Genomic DNA, 19,777 nt, shown 5'->3' on the forward strand with positions numbered 1-19,777 from the left:
CATTCTTCGCCAACGCCATGGCACCTTGGTTGTCCTCGTAGATCACCGTAGATCCATCTTGCTTCGCACCCAAATCCTTGTGTAGTAGTCGCATCCACACCACCTCCTTCACACATTCGCTGAGTGCCATGTACTCCGCCTTAGTCGAGATCAGCGCGACCGTCTTCTGATAAGTCGATCGCCGAACCACGGGAGCATCACACATCATCAGCATCATTCCGCTTACAGAGCGTCTGTCATCGCGGTTTCCAGCCCAGTCGGCGTCCGAATACGCGACGAGCTCCGTGCCAAACAATCCATCGTAGACGATTCCGTGATTCTTGGTCTTCAACAGGTACCGTACCACACGGATACCAGCATCCCAGTGCTTCTCACCGGGGTTCTCCAGAAAACGGCTCAGTTTAGCCACTGCCGCTGAGATGTCCGGTCGCGTTTCACACGCCAGGTACATCAGACTTCCCACGAGAGAGCGAAACTGCTTCGACTTCATCTTGGCCTTGTCCTCCTCGGTTTGGGGTTCGTCCGCCTTGGTCAACTGCACACTTGGGTCGAGTGGAGTCAGACAAGGCTTCGCATTCTCCTGGTCGAACTTCTTGATGATCGATGCGGTGTACGCCCGCTGGCAGATGCCCAGCGTCTTGGCCTCCATGTCGTAGTCAATCGCAATGCCAAGGATGAATCGAGCGCGTCCGAGGTCCTTGATGCCAAACTTGTCCGCGATGCCTGCCTTCACCGAGTCAATGATGACCCGCTGGCGAGATGCAATCAGGATGTCGTTGACAGCTTGAAAACCCAAGCTCTTGAGATGCGCGTCGATCGTCCCACCCCATACGCGAGACGCTTGCTTGAGTCCATACAAACTCTGCAGTAGCAGGCAGACGACCTTGAGCTTCAGCCAAATCCAGCAGTTCTCGAAGTCCTTCAGACAACACTATGTAGATCTCCTCTTCGCGTTTTCCATACAAAAACGCGGTGTCGATGTCACATTGATCAAACTCCATTCCGTCGGCGCAGCACTCCGCGAGTTTCGCACAGATGGAGTTCAGGTACACCACCGGCGAGTAGGTCTCCTCGTAATCGATTCCATGTCGCTGCGAGTACCACTTGGTAACGAGACGAGCCTAGTACCGAACGACTCTCCCCGTCTCGTCGCGCATCAACGCGAACACCCAGCGGCAGCCAATCGCGTGCTGGTGTTTGGGCTTGGGCATCAACTTCCATGTCTTGTTCGTCATCAGCGACATCAGCTCAATTGCAATCGCTGCCTTCCATTGGGCACGATCCTTACCCGTAATCGTCTCTTGATACAACCTTGGCACCTCCTCCGTTGCAGCCATCAGCATTCCTCCGTGGATAGTGAGCTGGTTGTTGTCCGAATTGGCGCGACCTTGGTCCACCTTCTGACGCTTCGTCCTGATCCGGATGGCGCGACGACTTGTTTCTTGCGAGCTCCGGGATCCTCAGGATCGTTGGTCTCTTCAATGTGACGAGCACGCAACCGAGTAATCATCGGATGGGTAGTGTACCGAACGATTGCTCCACCTGTCGTCACGTCATTCGGCGACATAGTCGGGCCGCCAACTTCAACTTCAGTCGAAACGTCGCGAACAGGCACCAGTGCAGGTACGCCGCCCGAGCTTGATGCCGCTGGAGTCGAATCTTCATCGTTGTCAATCTCCAGGCGCGTCATTACGTGATCGGGTTCCGTTGTCTCCATGAACTTCACAGTGTGCACGATTTGCACCTTTCCCGTCGCCACGTTGAGAACGCGGTATCCCTTTACACCGTCTTCGTAGCCCAGGAATCGACACTTGAACGCCTCCGCATCCAGCTTCCAACGCTTTTCATCGGCGATGTGGGCGTAGCCGAGTGCACCAAACACCTTCATGTTCTTTAGTTGAGGCTTGGCTCGGTGCAAAATCTCGTGGGGTGCCTTGACGGTCACCGAATTCGGGACCTGGTTCATGATCCAGGCCGCCGTGTTGACAGATTCTGCCCACCACTTCTTGTCAATTCCTTCATGATAGAGCATGAAGCGCGCCATCTCCACCAAACTTCTGTTCATGCGCTCAGCCAATCAATTCTGCTGAGGCGTGTACGGCACCGTCTTCTCGAGCTTGATGCCGTTGCGGCCGAGGTAGGATTTGAACTCCTTGCCTGTGTTCTCGCCGCCATTGTCCGAACACAGGCGCTGGATTGTCTTGTCCGTTGCGTTCTCCATTGCTGCCTTGTAGATCTTGAACTTCGACAGCACCTCCGATTTCGCCTTCATGAAGTACACCGTCACGTGTCTCAAGTAATCGCCGATGAAGGCCACTGCGTATGTGCAGCCTCCAGGTGTCTTGGTCTGCATCGGACCCATGACGTCCGTGTGCACCAAGTCGAGTGCACCTGTACTCTTGACCAAGTTGTCAGGGTGACGTGGGAAGTTACCAGCGCGCATCTTCCCCATGCAACATCCGGTGCACACGTTATCCATCGACACGTCGACTGCGATGCGCGCTAGCCCATCGGCCATGCTCAACAGCTGTTCGTAGCGCTTGTACGGGATGTGGCCGAGGCGGGCGTGCACGACAGCCCATGGCTCCTTACGAGATGTCGTCGCCGCACGACACACCTCGTCCTCCACTGTTTTCAGCTTGTAGACATTTCCACAGCGCTTGGCCTCCATCACCGTCAAGCCACCAAAGCGAACGTCACACTTGTCCTTGCTGAATTGCGCGCCGACGTCCCTCTCGGCCAGCTTCGACACCGAGATGAGGCTCCCATCAACTTCCGGGATGTACAGAACATCCGACAATGTGACGTCCATCCCGTCGATCAGCGTCAATCCGACGGTGCCCTTTGCAACTGCGTCGATCTTCGTGCCATCCGCGATCGTGATGCGGACCGACGTCTTCTGCTCCTTCATGGATACGAACTTGTCCCGGACGCTGGTCATGTGCGAGCTGGCACCGGAGTTCACAAGCCACTCCGACTTCGCCATTACACCCGTAGCCGTGAACGTGAAGTCTGACGCTTCCTGCGTGACTTGTCCACGTCCCTCATCGGCCTTCTTCTTGCGGCACTCTTGCTCCTTGTGCCCGAGCTTCTTGTAGTAGAAGCACTTCCTGGAGAACCCGCGCATGCGGAACTCCTTCTTCGTTGCGAATGCCTTCTCCTGAGCCGATGCCGAATCCTTCGAGACTTCAACACCAGACAGAGCTTGGATCGCGCACGCCAACGTCATGTTCGGCGTGTTCTCGAGTACGGTGCTGATCATCCGGTATTCGTCCGTCAAACTGTCCAGCAGCACCAGTCTCGTCCAGAGCTTCACCAATCGTCTGCATTTGCAGCACCAGCTCCTTGAACCGATCCACATATGCCGCGAACCGCGTCCCGGGCTCCATCTTGAAGTTGTGCAACTCCTTGGTTACGACGAGTCTATTCTTGAGAGTGTTCCGGTTGAACTGCTCCTCAAGCAGGCACCACGATTTAGCAGCGGTTGTCGCTCCACAGATGTAGACTTGGTATGTAAGACTCACGTCCCCAGCGATCACACCAAGGGCCTTCAGATTGTCGGTCTTCCATTATACCGTGGAGCGGTCACTCAGATGGTCGAACTCTGGCTTGACGATGTGGGCCAGCAGTCTCTTGCGCGACAGCATCATCCGCATGTTGAACTCCCAGTGGGAGTAGTTGCCTTCCACGAGCTTCACGGTGTCTGCGTAGCTTGGGCTCATAACCACTTAAGATTATGCGGGCGAGGCTTGGTTGTTGAGTGTTGGTTAGGAGAGAAATCCGAAAGTGAATTAGAATGAGTTAGGCCAAACTAACTATCATATCCTAGTCTCCTATGCTTAAACATGAATCGTACCAACGCCAGTATTAGAGGCTGGGGATCAAAAAGTAAATGTTGCAGATCGTGTCCAGAAAGGCAACTTCAACTTGCCTTTCTCTCAGCCAATCAGAAGCGTCAAATCTTGGGGCTCCGCCAATCAGATCCCAGTATTCCACCACGTGTACCACAATTGCCTACCATCGGCAACAACTTCACAGCAAGCACGTGCCTCGATACGGAGACACACAACTAGACTGCGAAGTGTACAATCGCAACACCTAACATAGGCATCAGACCATGACAGCGTGCGGCGGTGTACAGCAGCGCAGCGCAGTAGGTGCGTACTGCTGGTGATGCATGCGGTTCTATTGGGGGTACTAACTATGGGCTTTATTTTCGTTCCTACAGCTTACCTGGCGGCGGGCAGCACGGCCGCGGCGGCGGCGAGGAGTAGCTTAGGTTCGGGGCAACGTTGCGCGCGGAAATGTGCTACTGGTGCTATTTGCGGGGTTTGTGTATGCGTTAACAGCTTATGTGGTGTTGGGGCAGCGCTACGAACGGATGAGGGGAGCGCCAGCACGGTGACGCAGGCTCGTACTCTAACTGTTATATGCACCATTGCTATTGGTACTAACGGCTATACGTATCTGTAGCTGGCGTGGTGGTGGAGACCGCAGCAGTGGCAGCGGAGAGCGTGGGAGCAGCGACGCAAGTTCGTGCAAAGTGAGTAAATATACCGAATTTTACTGTGCATTTTGAAACAGCCATAGTTGATAATTTTACCTACTTTCTCGATGTTAAGATGTTAGGATTAGCATTATAAAGTGGTCATTGCTCCCCGCATCTTGTTTGTTTTTGCGTGTACCACAGTACTCTTCTCGTAACGCAAATTAAGCCAAGGTCTTCTCCAATGACATTACCAGTAACAATTTCTGCCTGCGTGTGCTCGGCAACACGTCGGCAAGCAAGGTCATGTTCCCTATTTCAGCACAAAGCCGCACAGTCACGATCGCACCACAAGCCCGCCGGCAATACCACGTGCATAAGCCCCGGCCCCTCCAGGAACGGTTCACTGAAAGCAAACGCGTCAAGGTGGTCACAAACGTCAAATGTTTGGGTCTGCCTGATAGTCCGCTGCTGAGTAGGTCATGTTGATCTCTATGTTCTTCTTCGAGAACGAAAGGTAGACTAAGCGGCAAAACTTCGCTCTTAGTTTGTATGAGAAGTTCCCCGACGAGCCGGACACTATGACTCCCGCTATACTCGTTAAAGCAATTTAAAATTTTTGAAATTCGTATATGCGAAACTTTGTGCACCTTGATCATGCTGTGTAGACAATTCCTAAATTTTATAGATAATCAGTGCTCAAAACTAGTGTTGGCATGTCTCAAGCTGCATGAAAATGCTGTCTCGTCCATATAACCATCGCTGCCTAGTTCTCGGTACGAGCAAGCCGCAGCAATACCTGCAGCTTGTACTTTTTTGGGGTACAATCGTTGCTAGAAGATCCGAGGTCATGGTGCATTATGCACAATGGCACTATCACATGGCTAGTGCGCCCCGCAGATAAGTGAGTGTTTTTTATTCTGTCATCATTTCATTACCTTAAAATGATCTACTACATGTTTCGGCTGTCGACCAACCCGCACAGTAGGTATTCCGCAATTCGCATGTAGAGAGCTGCACCCTATGTTCACCCCGGTAATGTTGATCTGTATTCGTACTTAAAGTATCATATACAAAATTCAACATGTTGTATAAGTCTCAACTGAAATATTGTGGTTATATCTTATTTGCCGGGTATAATAATTGGTCTGATTGGATAAAAATATGTAGATCGCTTCATATGATTGGTCGATGTAGGTGCATCTCATAAGCGGGTGCAGCTCTCAACATGCGAATTGCGGTAATGCTTCGCGTCTAAAATATCGTAGAACTATCGTACAAGTTCGCACATCCCGGTGCTAATAGACAAGAGACACCCCTCCAACGTAAGTTGTATCCACGATTCGACAGACTGCTTGTAGTCACTAGTGTTTAACTTTACGCTAGCACCCCAACTCCACTCTAATAAACGCTATCATGACTCCACCGAACAACTTTAAACTATGGATCCAAGTTGGGTCACCCAACATATATATTCATGTTCGGTTTGCCTTTAGCGCGATTGATGTGTAAAGTCGAAGTAAAGAATACCATTGCGCATCAGTGCGCTAAACGTTTGCTTTCATCCGGCATCGTGCACGCGTTATGCTGAATAGTCCATGTAGCTGGTCGACTATGCCAGTCAACATTCATGGCAATCATTGCAACGCAACAAATAACTACACAAAATCTAATTCAACTTCAAAACTCATCTTAAAATGCAGTTCTTCGATTCAGCCATCGTAAATGAAAACATGGGGGTGTCGACGGTAACAAACGGATGCGCTCAAAGTTCCACAAAGGGTCTCGAAGTTGCTCAAACGAATGGACTCAAAGTCACAAAGATCTCGAAGTTGCTCAAACGAAGGTGCTCAGAATAACACGAGAATCATGTCTTCGTGATAAGGTCGACGAAGGCATTTACGACATTCCTCTTAAGCACACCGAGATTCTCTGTTTTTTGTATCTAACCCGACCAGAACACGAACATTATTCATCCCAATCTGCCGCACCTTACGTGGTGTTTGGTTATACCAAGGAAAACTTCGACGTGCTCGAGCACATCGGAGGCCTGAACTGGGGCGACATTACTTCGCCTCCCTGCGCGGAGGCTCATTGCTCCAGCATCATCAACTCTAATGGGTAATACACAAATCCCAACGAATTGACCTGATAATTTATATAGACATTAAGTGATACATTCATTTCACTGTCGCTGCTAGTAGTTCGCATAATATATTATTAACATTAAGAATCTACTAATATTGCCATAGATTTTACTGTGCTCATCTATCCAGCTCTAATGGCGATTCAGTCGTGAAAAGATGGAATTCAGCTATATTTTAACACGATCTGTCCATCGAACGCGAATAATATGTGCGCTATGCAGGTGTTCGCAGTTTTTAGACGTCCTGCTCTCATCAAGCGATGTGACACCGTGCCTGCCAGCGACCTCGTGCTGGATGCAATAGCTCCTCGACCAAGTGCGCGTCGCTCTAAGCACTACCACCACCTCGATGTTGATGGCGGAGGAGCGTTAACAAAGATCGGGAAGGTCTACGCCCGCCGTTCCTGTCGGGAGCTGCTTCTTGGCCGACGTCGTTAGCCGAGGATTGAATTCACACAAACTGACTAAGTAGTGAGGCAATGCAGTATGAGTGAGAGTGCCCCCAGCATAAAGGCAATCGCGCCGTATCGGGTCTCGCAGTGCTGGATCTGCTTGTGGAGGGCGCGCAATATATATAGTGAAAACCGATTAGAATGTCTTATTGGATTGTTAATCCGCCGATTTAGTGGCTTAATAAGACCGACGACCCCCGATTTGTTAAATCCGATCTCCTAATTAGATTGGGGTACCTCTATTTATACTCAAGATTATTACCTAGGACGACTTACAGACTCAGAGCATATGAATCGGATTTACATTTTTTGCTAATCAGCCGATTAAGCCAGAGCCGGCTGATTTGCTGGTAACCTATCGTTGTGGTCAGACACAGAACTGACCTGATCTGTGGTCGGGCTTCATGCATTCTATGCATCCTGGGGGTTGCACCCCCAGACCCCCGCATAAAGAAAACTAACTCCGAGTTGCGGCAACATGTCCGCTCGCTGGAATGCTCGGCGCTGGGCCCGCCTCCGCAAATACCGCGCGGCCCTGCTGCGACAACGTGATTTTCACAGACGAAAAACGTAGAAGGCTGGTGTTGCGACCCAGGATTGAAATCATGGATACTTCCAGGACGTGACCAGGACACGTCCAGGACTCCAAACACCTCCACAAGTCGATGCAGCTCCTCGGGAAGATTCGTGCGTATCTTACCCAGATGCCCTGGTCAGTTCCGAAGACGCAAAACAGATACATTAGATGCAAGGTGTTGAGATCTTCGCGTACGTGCAGGAAGTTGTTAGCTTGAATAACGTGCAGCCACAAGACCACTTACAGCCAACGAACACGAAAGCATCGCTGTTTGACCACGCATTAGCGGTTCTTATTCTAGATTAAAGATGAACTCCCGTGGTGTTTTAGCCTCATAGTGCGCGGCGGATGACTTCACCACAGTGTCTTTTCGCTTGCTTTGTTTTGCATTACGATAAATGGTTGTCACTTACCTTACTACTCCACTCTATCGACTCTAACGAAGGTCTTCTCTATGAAGCTTTAACTCGACGCATAAAGGGCAGCAGTGTGAAGTTGACGTAGACATTGGCAAACTTATCTCTGCTAAACTCGCCACCTTTTGGACCGATGCTGACAGCTCGTCCTTGAACGCGATGGACCTCGTTCTTAGACATAACCTGCTCGGCAGCCTTCCCGTCGCAACACCAGAAATATTCTCCGATTGTAATGCACGTAGACGAGCTTGCACTTCGTCGTGTTCGTTGTCTCGCGTGTTGTCTTGCGACCTCGCCGTGATCGCTCAGCACATTTGATTGACCACCGGATGAACTCGACTATCTCGGACGGCTTCCAGGCGACACGGCGTGCATGACCGAAGTGCACAGTCTGGAGGTACTGAGAGCGCCATCACGGGTGGCTTACGGATGGAGAAACTGCGGGGTATGAAGCCGGTACGCGGCTCAGAGCTGTCGGACACGTTCAGCAGCGGCTGCGTAAGCAAACGCCAGTTGGACCGGTTAGAGACGTCATTTGAGCTAGTTACAATACCTGTAAGAACTGACCTCGCCTTACTTCATCTTACACATGCGCGCTTCCAGGGCTACTGCTTCTTGCCGCGGCGGTAAGTTCTAAACTGGAGCGAGACACCCGTTTTGTGCTTTTTCGGTATAGGATGCGCATAAAGTTCTAGAGGGACCGCATATAAATATGAAGGTTTAGCACTTCAACTTAGTGGCTATCCAACGAGTCGTGTTGTTAGGGTGCCGTGATTCACGACACCCCAACAACCATTCCGCTAGAAATTATAAGATTGTACGGCAACTGCATCGCCAGTCCGTAAGTACTCCATGACCCGTGGTATGCAGCCTCGACGTCCGCCCAAAAGCACATATCCGTTGAGCCCAACAGCTTGAAGATCATCATCCGCACTTTGATATGTAGAACCATCCTGACAATGGGACCAGCACACCGAGTGAGAATGCGGCCACGAGCGTGATATGGGGCTCGACGTGCGGTCTGTAACGCGGGAGTGGCGTGCTCCTCGTTCCAGTCGAGTTAAATACGTTTTGGCCCAAGCCCAGCTCATTGTCGTACTCGTTCTCGAAGAACGGGGCCTTCTCATTGATCCCTGAGTAGGGCTGATATGCTGGGGGCGAGCACCACCCGACACCGGCGGCTCGAGTCGAAGCACTCGACAGATCGCATTCATGGAGATCTGCGTCAGTTTAACCCTACTTTAGAGGAAAGTTTATTAACCAGTTATTAGTCCCCGTTAGCGAGGTGAAAGCGAGATAAGTGCTCTTACGATAACATCGCTCTATTAGCGTCTCGTACAGCGTTCACGTAGTAGCATCTGCGTGTAGTTTAGCGGGCGGGCGCAACAGTTGCGACTTCGGCAAGAAAGAACCGGCCACCAACAGCCATGGTCTACCGCGGGAAGCAGTCAGTGGAACGGCACGACCAAGGCCCGTAGGCGTCCACTGTGTTTCGGGAGGACTACATGATCTGCGTTGAAACGGAGGTGAGAATGCCACGCCGTCTCGTCCTACTAGCTTTACCGGCGGCGATCAACTGTTAATCGTTGATCTTCAATGTGCTCGAGTGCACGCGGGCCAAGACGCTCAACAGGATGTGGACGGTGTCACACCTATACTACATGCGACTCAATGCAATTACGTGGCCAGTGCAATGTTTAAGCGCCTCGGCACGTGCACTTCTTGCACTTCTTGGACTTCTTGGACTTCTTGCTACATGTAGATACGCCACCCAACGATAAAATGTCGAAGTTTCTCCACGCGGCAGCGCATGACGTCGTGAAAGTCGAATTGCCCGCTACCCCAAGGCTTAACGCCGTTACGATAACGAAGGTACTCTACTGCTACACAGGAGCCAGCTCGATCAGGACGAAGACTACAGACTACCGTGCGAATCGAGGATATCGAAGCAACGACCTTTGGTTATAAGGATTTAAAGGTATTTCATGAAGTCATGAAGGAATATACTGTGCTGTGTTCTGCTAGCGTACATGCAGGAATAATGACTAACGCATATCGGTCAGCAACGTGATCACCGTGAACACGAAGCCGAAGATCGAGGTGAAAACTCCCATCGGTGGGTGCCGCCGCGGAACTGCCGCGCGCTTGAAGCTATGAGGAAGCCAGCTGCTTCGGCCTGCTGGTGTCGTCCTCGCGGAAAGGGGAAAGTTTTGTGTGTGAGTTATTATCTTACGTCCTGGATGAATCCCGGACCACGTCTTGGACATCAACCAGGATATAAATCCGTGGTTGCAAGGGCAGCGAACGCGGCAGAATCACAGAGCGTGCAGCAATTTCACAGAGCAACGTTTATGACACAGCAGCTGTCAGAGGAGACACGACTCCCAGTGTAACCTCCAGGGTTACCCTTTGGTAGTCACTATTCTGGATGTATGACCTCTCATAAAGCAATCCTGCCGACAGAATTGCTATGCTGGTCTGCAGTCGTCACCTAAAGCTGTGGACGGCGTCAGATCCATCAGCAGAAATAGAACACTAGCACTGCCACTACCGGCTGAGTGCCAGCTGAAATACACAGTGCTCCTTGCCATATGCAATTCTGCCAGCAGAAATACATAGTGGTCTTTGCCAACTGAAATTCTGCCGGCATAAATACCTCGTGGGTCTTGCCACATGCAATTCTGCCGGCAGATATACATCGCGGGCCTCGCCACATGCAATTCTGCAGGGAGAAATACATCTTGGTCCTTCTTAAATGCAATTCTGCTAGCAGAAGTACATAAGGGCAATACCGGCAGCAGCAAATCCAATTCTGCTGGCAGAAATACCAGCACTTGCGAACTGTACGAGCAAGGACCCAGCCGAATCTGCTGTGTGCTGTGTGCGTTTTCTCTCCTATGTGATATTATGCCGTGATCGAGTAGATAGATGTTATTTTGTGATGTGCGCTTGCTGCATGAATACCTGCCGCCTCGTTGCACTAAAACTGTGCTCCTCGCGACCAGACAATGCTAGGAGCAGAAGTTTCATGCTATACTGCAAGATAAAAGCTGTCGATCATGATCGTGCTACAGCCTTAAAGAGGCAGAGGAGACTATAGTTTATGCATTGAGGTGTAGGAAGTATTTTATAATATATAATAGCGCATCCTACTCCCTGCGTCGTAGCATACAGGAAACCTCGTCGATGGCGCCAAAGTGCTGAACGTGGTCTCCACCGGACGCAACGCCAGTCGGTCTGCCGCATGAGTCACCACTATTTGATCCTATATCAACCTGCCATAAGCGCGGCAAAACGCATGGGGACTCGAGTGTTTCATTGCCGCGCTTCCAGCTCGGGAAGCAGTCTCAAGCATACCTGACTGAGAGATGTGTGTGCTACCGCCGCTATCGACGCGCTCAATGGCCACGGCCAGCTGTGCACGGACACGCCAACATGGTTGAGAGACTTGTAGCGCACGGCGCAAGTGTCTTTTTGACTAGTACCGAGCAACGCTCCGCCCGCCATTGGGCTGCTACTCGAGGCATGGCAACCGCAGCCTGTGCTACTGCACGCTGTAGCAGCTAGCTGGTATTTCACTTCACTCTATGTCATTCTAGATTTATGCGGGTGATGCACACGTAGCCCTGTTTCATCCGCTTCGCGTTACCGACCCCCGTGACGATCGCGTAGCTGCACCACGCCCCCCCCCCCCCCCCCCGCTTTTCAGTCGAGCTACATGCGTTAATAGCGCGCCTAGTTCGAACGTAGGAGGCAGCGGGGGTGGGCTGTAGTGATCCCTCATGGGTGCCACACCACAAGAAGCCCCCACTGTACGCAGGCATTGAGCCGGCCAGTAGCAGCAATAATATGCAATAAGTATATGTGCGGCAATTCTGCGGCAGAATTGCGCGGGTTACGCTGTGCCGAAGGTTACGCGTACAGGAGCGTGCTCTGTGAAGCAATCGCTGTCTCTGTGATTATGCACTACCGTCTGTAGTTTGGCCCCACGCTCTGTGAAATGACCATCCTCCTCTGTGGTTAGAACGCTCTCTCGGCCCTGCTTCGCGGGCACCCCGCGCGGGTTTGCTGCGACTACGCGACCTTGCAACCGCTCGCTTCCGCTTGGACATGTGTTTTCATGTGACCAAAAGCATACATTTAAAATTTGCACGGACAAGTCACCTTGGTTTGAAAAATTTGCAAGTCGTGTGAGAAATGGTGTAAATCAGCCGCCAGACAACAATCGTTGCAGTCGCTCTTTGCTAGGTAGTCAAGGCTAGAAAACTAAGGCCGTGTTCGACTTGCACACCCCATTCGAGCTCGATTCAAAAAGGACTGGTTTCGGACAAATTGTTGGTTTGGAAGGCACGTAGAAAAGGCAGGTTTATCCAGCCCGATTCATAATTTTGCCTAGAGCTGAATTTTAAATCCAGCTCTTTTGAGCTTATCGAGCTGGATCGCTTTTTTGGGTGTTTCAGGTCGCAAACGAGCTGGATGAAGCTAATCCGGCTGCAGGGAAAACGTCAAAAGGTGTATGCGTTGGGAAAACGTTTGTCAATAGGTGTAGTGGTCGTGGGCGTCACGTCGCGTCATGTCTCATCATACACGTACTGACACACGTTTTGGTTGCCGCGGTATATCGGCCGAGGTCGGGTCATACAGACCCAGGATCGAGCTTCCAAGCACAGTAGTTTATTAACGACACGCTCGTAGCGAACACGGTCAACTAATAATAGCATATAGAGCAACTGTACTCGACAACTTCGCTATTGTAGCTACAAGGAACTACCAACGCAAACCGCAAGCGTATATAGCATGGCTATACTAGGTAGATTTTGCATCTGAATTTCGGAGGTGAAGGAGCTCTAGTGAGAGCCCCCAACCGGGGGAGAGTGTAGGTATTGTAGAACTGTGGCAACGCTGACCTGGCTACAATGGATAACGACGTTCATTGTAGTCCCTCAGCCGTACAATTCGCTATCAAAGTCATGGACACCACGGACCGGGCTAGTTGCCTTCCTAACCCGGGGTTTTATGGATTTGGATCTAAGCCCACACACCAGTCACCGCATTCGTTGCCGATGCAGCTTTATCATGCACCTTGGTGCGCTTGGAACCACATACACATACTGTCATACCGACAACCTAGCATACATCTAATGACACGAGCTAACCGCTTTTGACAAAACGTTTCAAATTCATACACCTTTTGACGTTTTCCCCCGGCTGCATTTGGCCCAAACAACTGGATTGGATGCAAGTCGAACACGGCCTAACAGCAGAACGAAGCAAGAAAAACCGCACGCTATAATACGTGTAACTGAGATATGCAGGCGACGCGTTTAAGCGCGGTGTTGCCGCTGCACTTGGCGAGTCTCGGGCCGAGGGAAATGCATGTTGGTCGAAATAGCTAGGCTGCACATAATTACGAGATCGATGACCGATTTATACTCCGATCATAATTGCGACATCCCCGATTTATTTGTCTCCAAATCCGCTATGAGCGATGTTTAACCGGCTAATTCAGCAGGACAAACTATGTAATCGGTTTTCACGATAATCAAGCGGACTTAAACTCGAGCTGCAAACTATGATTCTATTGGACTACTATTAACCACTCCAAGACGTTACGCGAGCTATGTCATACTTATTCCGATGCTCTGTCGCCGGGCACAAACCTTTCATCCCTTCACATTTGGTTCCCGCCTTACCGGTAGGTATGGCTACATGGATCTGAGGCTTCGGGAATGAATCGACGATTCAGAATCGGCTGGAAAGTTTGTGTCACACCGGCGCCACATGATGACGTGAACGTCATAGACTGGTCACCTCTTATTAAAATGGCAATTGTAACTTCAGTATAGTACATGAAGAGGTCTTCCGGAAAGCCCGTGCCATCATTTTATGCGTCGGCACGAATGGCTGGAGCTATCCACTCCTCAGTTCGAATCTTGTCTCCAAGCACACACACCGACAGATCCCAAAACTTTGGGCGCAGGTATGCGTCTGCGGTGCGTGTTTCTACTCGTACCCGTTGTCTTTCTTACTGTCGCTTTAGACTTCAACCAAGCTAGCGATGTTGCTGCCAATCTACGTACCGCCCCTGGTTCATTTAGGGCATACAAGAGCACGGAGGTCTCGAGAATGCTGCTCACGGCCTCTAACGACGCTAAAGAGGGTCAGGAGAGGGCTGGTATCCCCCTGCTGTCGAAGATCGCGGAGCTGGCATCGAAGATACATCCAGTGTCGCGAACTGGTTGTGGCTACAGTCTAAAACCAGCCCGAAGGATGTTTGGAACGCGTTACACCTGGGTGAGACCGCGGCGACCAGGCTTGACGACAATCCGAAGTTCTGGCAATGGCTCGAGTATGTGAACATGTTCAGAGCGAAGAAAGGAAACCACTGGTTCTCGGACGGCGATGTATTCGAGATCTTGGCGAAGACGACGCCACAGGCAGACCTGGCGGTCATTTTCCAAGCGCTTCGAGCGGTGCCGGGTATGAAGAATGCCGCTACGATTTTGCAACAATACCTGTTCGCGAGCGCGTCATCCGCCACTCGCAGATGGATGAACGAGGTGTGGTTGCAGGCAGGTGAAAGTCCCCAAAATGTTTACACGATCCTCCGTCTGAGTGAAACTCCCCTGGAAGCCAACCGAAAGTTCGTTCAGTGGTTTAGATTCACCGACAAATATCGAGCTAAGGTGGGAGAAAGTTCTTACTCAGACCGGCAAACACTGGAAATCTTGATGGAAACAAGACCGTGGACTGCGGAAGAAGACCTAGCAGCGTTTTTCCTGTCGATTAAGAAGATCTCCGGTCTGAAGAAGGTTGGCGGCAGCTTGGAGACGCATCTCTTCCGGATCTGGATGGAAACATGGGAGCCGAAGAACGTCGCGACGGTTTTGGGAATCAGAAACAGTGTTTCGAAGGTGTCCAAACGCGACCCCAGGTATGAAATTCTGAAAACGTTCACACTGCAGTATGCAGCAGAAAAGAGCGGGACGGCGACGATGGAGAAAGTTAAAGAGCTCTTTGCCAACAACAATCCTACAGCTGCATTAGAAGCAGCTGTAAAGGTTTCGTAATAAAACTAAAAGAAAATGAATTAATACTAGCGGCGTGTATACACGGAGGAGCTCTGGATTTAATAAACTATACATGTACTTGAGCAGTATGAAAGTGAGTTAATCTTTGAAGTACTTCGGCTGGATTAAAAGTAATTTACATGTTACTTGAATTTTTCGCTGTTTAAACTTTAGAGTTAAATGTGTGGTTATTATAATACTATTTTCTTGGTAGTCATAGCCGCATTCATTATCTGGTGTTTGTATTTGTCATTTGCCTTGAAAAGCGGATTTCTAAGTTTCTAAGGAAGTCTCAAATTAAGTATTCCTTACTAAGGCAATTTTGACTGGCTCCTACGATACTACATGTATTTCCATTTCATTGAGGTATGTTGCTTAAATTATGAACTTACAAGTTCACGATCAGCATTCATCGGCACTACATCACTCCCTTCGCGAGAAGCGCTATTCCTTGGTAATGTAGATTCGTATAATATACGAATATTAGAGGCGTAGAGATCTACATATTATGTAGATCTCTACGCCAGGGTGATTACGCTAGAAAATTGTACGAATACACCATGGAGGTGTCGACGTGACTGTTATCTCAGTACTGTATTGGGATAACAGACATCATAACGCATTAATCTCTGGTTATTGTTGTGTATCCTTTACCGTGGAATGTACGGTATATTAGTACCTTGGCACACTCCCCCGTACAACCTACTGCGTGTTTTATGCATAGAAGATTGCGCTACAAAATGTACAAAATCAACCAATTCCTCTGTAACGAACGGCCCTGAGACTGAGAGCGCCATTGAAGACGATCACCGTGGTGTACTGAGATCCTCAGTTCACAACTTTCCAGCAAGTACCAACGTTCAAGCATGCACAAGAAGTGTGGGGTCTTGTTGCTCTTCGTTGCCTTCCTCGCGAATTTTGGTGTCACTTTAGCGCTTGACCAAGCGAGCAGAGGTGTTTCAAGACTGAGATCACTCACGGCCGATACCGAAACTAACGACGACGAAGAAAGAGCTGGCAATCCCGTGCTGTCGGATCTGGCAGCGAAGACGCGTCCGGCTGTGGCTACAGTCGCTAACCGACCCGAGAGATGTGTTCAAGGCTCTGTGTCTTGGCGAGGCTAGCATGGCAAGGCTCAACGACAACCCGAAATTCATACAGTGGCTCGACTATGTGGAACTGTACAGAAGCAAGTGGGGGAAGCGCTGGTTCACGGACCTCGAAGTGTTTAACTTCTTGAGGCAGACGACGCCGGGAGCAGAGCTGGCGGCGGTTCTTCAGTCGATTAGACTGGTTCCAGGAATGAAGAAATCAGCAGAGAAGATGCAGAAATTCTTGATAAGAGCTTCACCACCAGCTATACACAGCTGGCTGGACGCGGTGTGGCTGGGTGCCGGAGAAACCCCGCAGAGTGTTTTCAATATCCTACGGCTCGGGAAAACGCCACTGGCAGATAGGCACCAGTTTCTCCAGTGGCTCCGCTTCACCGAGAAGTACAAAGCTAAGATGGGTGCAAGTTCGTATTCCGACCGCCAAACGCTGAATTTCCTGCTGAAGGGAAGGCTCACACCGGACGTAAACTTGGCGGGGTTTTTCCAGTCGCTTAACACGACTGGACCTGAAAAGACTCGGTGATAGCTTGGAGAGGAATCTGTTCCGACGATGGATGGCCACAGTGGAGCCAAAGGGCATCGCGCGTTTGGTGAACATTGAAGATAGTATTACGGAGCGGTTTAAAAGTGACCCCGGATACAAAGTTTTGGAGGCATACACATTGCGGTTTGCAGCAGAGAAGAACGGGAAGGAGACGCTGGCGAAAGTGAGAGAGCTCTTGGCTGCCAACAACATTAACGCTGCTTTAACAGCCGCTGTGAAAGCTCGATAATAAAATTTGAGGCTTGAAAAAGTACTCTTGTATGATCTACTTCATGTTCGTTGAACTTTATTTGGAGCGATTGGAATCCCTGGTCTCATTAATCCCTTGCCCAACTTGATTCACCGACTTCAAGCATTACAGGCAGGGTTTGGTGCAAATAGCCAGTCAAGCTACACTACATTGGAGCGAGAGGAAAAAGGCATCCCAGCGATCTGAGTCGAAAAATTGCGTGTACAGTATCGATCAATATTGTCCAATAGAAAATAATAATACTGCATCCTCGAGGTTAGAAAAAGGAGAAGTTGATTAACTGCTTAATGAACGTCTCGTTTTGCTAGCTGCTATAATATACTGTAAATGGATGCATCAGGATGAGATATCGACTTGCATCCTCGAGTTTAGTGATGACGAGCAATCTGTTCATCAACATTGAAGCGGATGCTACCATCTCCAACGGACAACTTGCTCGTCAACACTGCTGAAGCGGATGGTGCCAAGGAAAAGTCACGCGACGGGGGGAGGGGAGTTGACGAATAAGTTGCTCGTCAACACCATATTGTTCGTACAAGTATGGGCAAAGTCACATTAAGTGCGATTTTGAGCAACCACCTCGTAAACATGTTTTCCTTAGCTGCCCTCAATTTTTTTATACACACGGTTTAGCTTTATCAGATACTCCATTGATGGTTAGACAGGTGGCTTGATGGCCAAAATCGTAGTATATATTTTTTTATACTTGACAGGTATCACGTTGAATCGAGACCAAGTGTAGCATTGAGATTGCCCAGATCTCCCAAAAATCCTCCGCTTATTTTACGGTGGGTTTGTCGACGAACGATACCACTTCATCATGGAACGTGACTGTGAGTGGCCCCTTCCAATAGGCCGATCCTATCCTTTATCCTAGAGTACCTGTAGTACATCCGGCATCTGGGATGCTTCCATGGTGGATGCGTATCGGTGTACCATCGAGTGAATGGCAAGTTCAAAGCCGTAAGGGAAAGACGGCGGGAGCTTCAGTTCATTCTCAATTTCTCTCGTTCCAGCAACAAGCTCAAGCTACAACGATGAAGTTCTTCTCCCAGGTCCTGGCAACGGTGGCGCTAATGACGATCGGCGCTACTGAAGCAACTACCGAGGGCTGGGAGATTTATCGGCTCGGCAAGACGTATGGCGAGCCCCACGGTAATTTTTTCACGGATACGGTGTTTGCCAAGTCCGGAGAGGCTATTCATTCCGTCACGATTCGCACCGGCGAGCGCGTGAACGGCGTTGGAATCGAAGTTACGCCCCCGGGAGCGGGACGAACCAGTGCGAACCACGGCGGCAACGGCGGCTACCCGCAAACGATGAAGATGCAGCTTGGTGAGCGCATCCAGTGCTTGGAGGCCCTCTGGGGCCCGTACCATGGCCGCACGCGCATCAGGTACATCAAGATCACCACGAGCCGAGAAAGAGTCGTGTCCAACCCCGACAAAGCCGTCTGAACTTCAAAATCTGAAGCATTTGTGAGTTTGCTCTGAAAAACATTTTGCGGCCTTTTTCCACGGCCTTTGGTTGGTGCTGGAAGCTCTCGACAGTTTATCTGCATCTGTGCGGAAGTAGTGAGGGCAGAGTCGCTTTCAAATTGGAAAATGGTCTACACTACTATTAATACTGGTAGTATGAAGACAACGTTAGCAGCAGATTTTGCTTTTCAGCCAAAAAAGAAAAGCTAAAAGATCGCTGTCTTTTTGAATGTTTCACAGTATTATTGTGAGTTCTACTCTAATTTTCCGATCGGGGCGGATTGAATCGTCCGTGGCCAAAGCACTTGGGTTGACTAAGGTCGCCCGGCTATGCCCCCTTGACTCCCTACTAAGTACGGATTGGGCTTGACATGCGGGCACAGAACCATATGTTTGTTGGCCGGCGATTCGGCAAATGACTTGATGTTTGTATTGGTCGGTTGGACAGGGGCCCCAAAACCGACCCGATTCGGCAAATTTGGCCGGAATTCACAATATAATACGACAAGCAGAAAAACCTCGTAAAAACTGCCGTCAGGTCGGCCGCACCGCATCGCACAGTTTTGTACAATGCGGCCGCATGCGGCCGCATTGTGCGCCCTACCCGCATGAGCTTCCAGATGACATCGGTCAATTCGAACTCAAAACATACCAAAAGCAGCAACGCGAAGTATGATGAGTTTTGCCCACGAAGACTCGTATTTCTCGATGCTAGCTCATACACCAACTGAAAACAATATATGAGCCAGTACTTGTACGCCTGTAGTGGATTAATGCTAAATAGGTATCCGACGTACCAGTAGATTAAAACCAAACAGCAAGAATGCAAGGCAACTCACAAAAACTGTAATGAAAACGGAAACTCGTTAAACATTTCTAAAGCGGCCATTGAATTTGAAGCTACACGCGCTCTACGCTAAGGAATCTATTTTGCTTTGTGCAGCAAAATATTACGCACTTATATTTCTTCATTATACTGGTGTGGTTAACTTACAAGTAGCTTCTGTAGCATAAGATGACGATCCACTCATTGAGTAGCTCCACCATATCGCGGTAGGTAGACGGTTTTTCTTCACACTGCTGGTTGACCAGCGTAGTAGATCTTTTTGTATCGCTTTCCTTATTGTTGTCTGCGCCAGTTTTTGCTGAAGATGTTTGCAATATGCAGAAACACAACAAGTTTTTCGACATACTCACATTTTATTTTAGTGCTAAACCTCTGTTGACTCAAATAAAAAGCTCTACT

The 19,777-nt window shown here is 49.8% G+C and overlaps 3 protein-coding genes across 3 annotated transcripts; all 3 read left to right on the top strand.

Moving 5' to 3' along the window:
- Positions 1–14,283: 14,283 nt before the first annotated feature.
- PHYSODRAFT_497655 (hypothetical protein) lies at positions 14,284–15,147 on the top strand (the record flags this gene model as incomplete). The annotated part of the gene is made up of 1 exon (XM_009525607.1): positions 14,284–15,147. A coding segment is annotated over one exon (864 nt), but the record flags the coding sequence as incomplete, so codon positions are not given.
- Positions 15,148–16,013: 866 nt separating this feature from the next.
- On the top strand, positions 16,014–16,970 carry PHYSODRAFT_313506 (hypothetical protein; the record flags this gene model as incomplete). Its single annotated transcript, XM_009525608.1, is given in 3 exon segments — positions 16,014–16,177; positions 16,197–16,745; positions 16,943–16,970. 3 exon segments carry the CDS (start codon positions 16,014–16,016, stop codon positions 16,968–16,970), a joined length of 741 nt encoding a protein of 246 aa, XP_009523903.1.
- Positions 16,971–18,090: 1,120 nt separating this feature from the next.
- PHYSODRAFT_255357 (hypothetical protein) lies at positions 18,091–18,510 on the top strand (the record flags this gene model as incomplete). Its single annotated transcript, XM_009525609.1, has 1 exon — positions 18,091–18,510. The coding sequence occupies one exon, from the start codon at positions 18,091–18,093 to the stop codon at positions 18,508–18,510; it is 420 nt and encodes a 139-aa protein (XP_009523904.1).
- Positions 18,511–19,777: the final 1,267 nt, after the last annotated feature.

Source organism: Phytophthora sojae (genome assembly GCF_000149755.1).
Source record: "Phytophthora sojae unplaced genomic scaffold PHYSOscaffold_3, whole genome shotgun sequence".
NCBI classification, from domain to species: domain Eukaryota; phylum Oomycota; class Peronosporomycetes; order Peronosporales; family Peronosporaceae; genus Phytophthora; species Phytophthora sojae.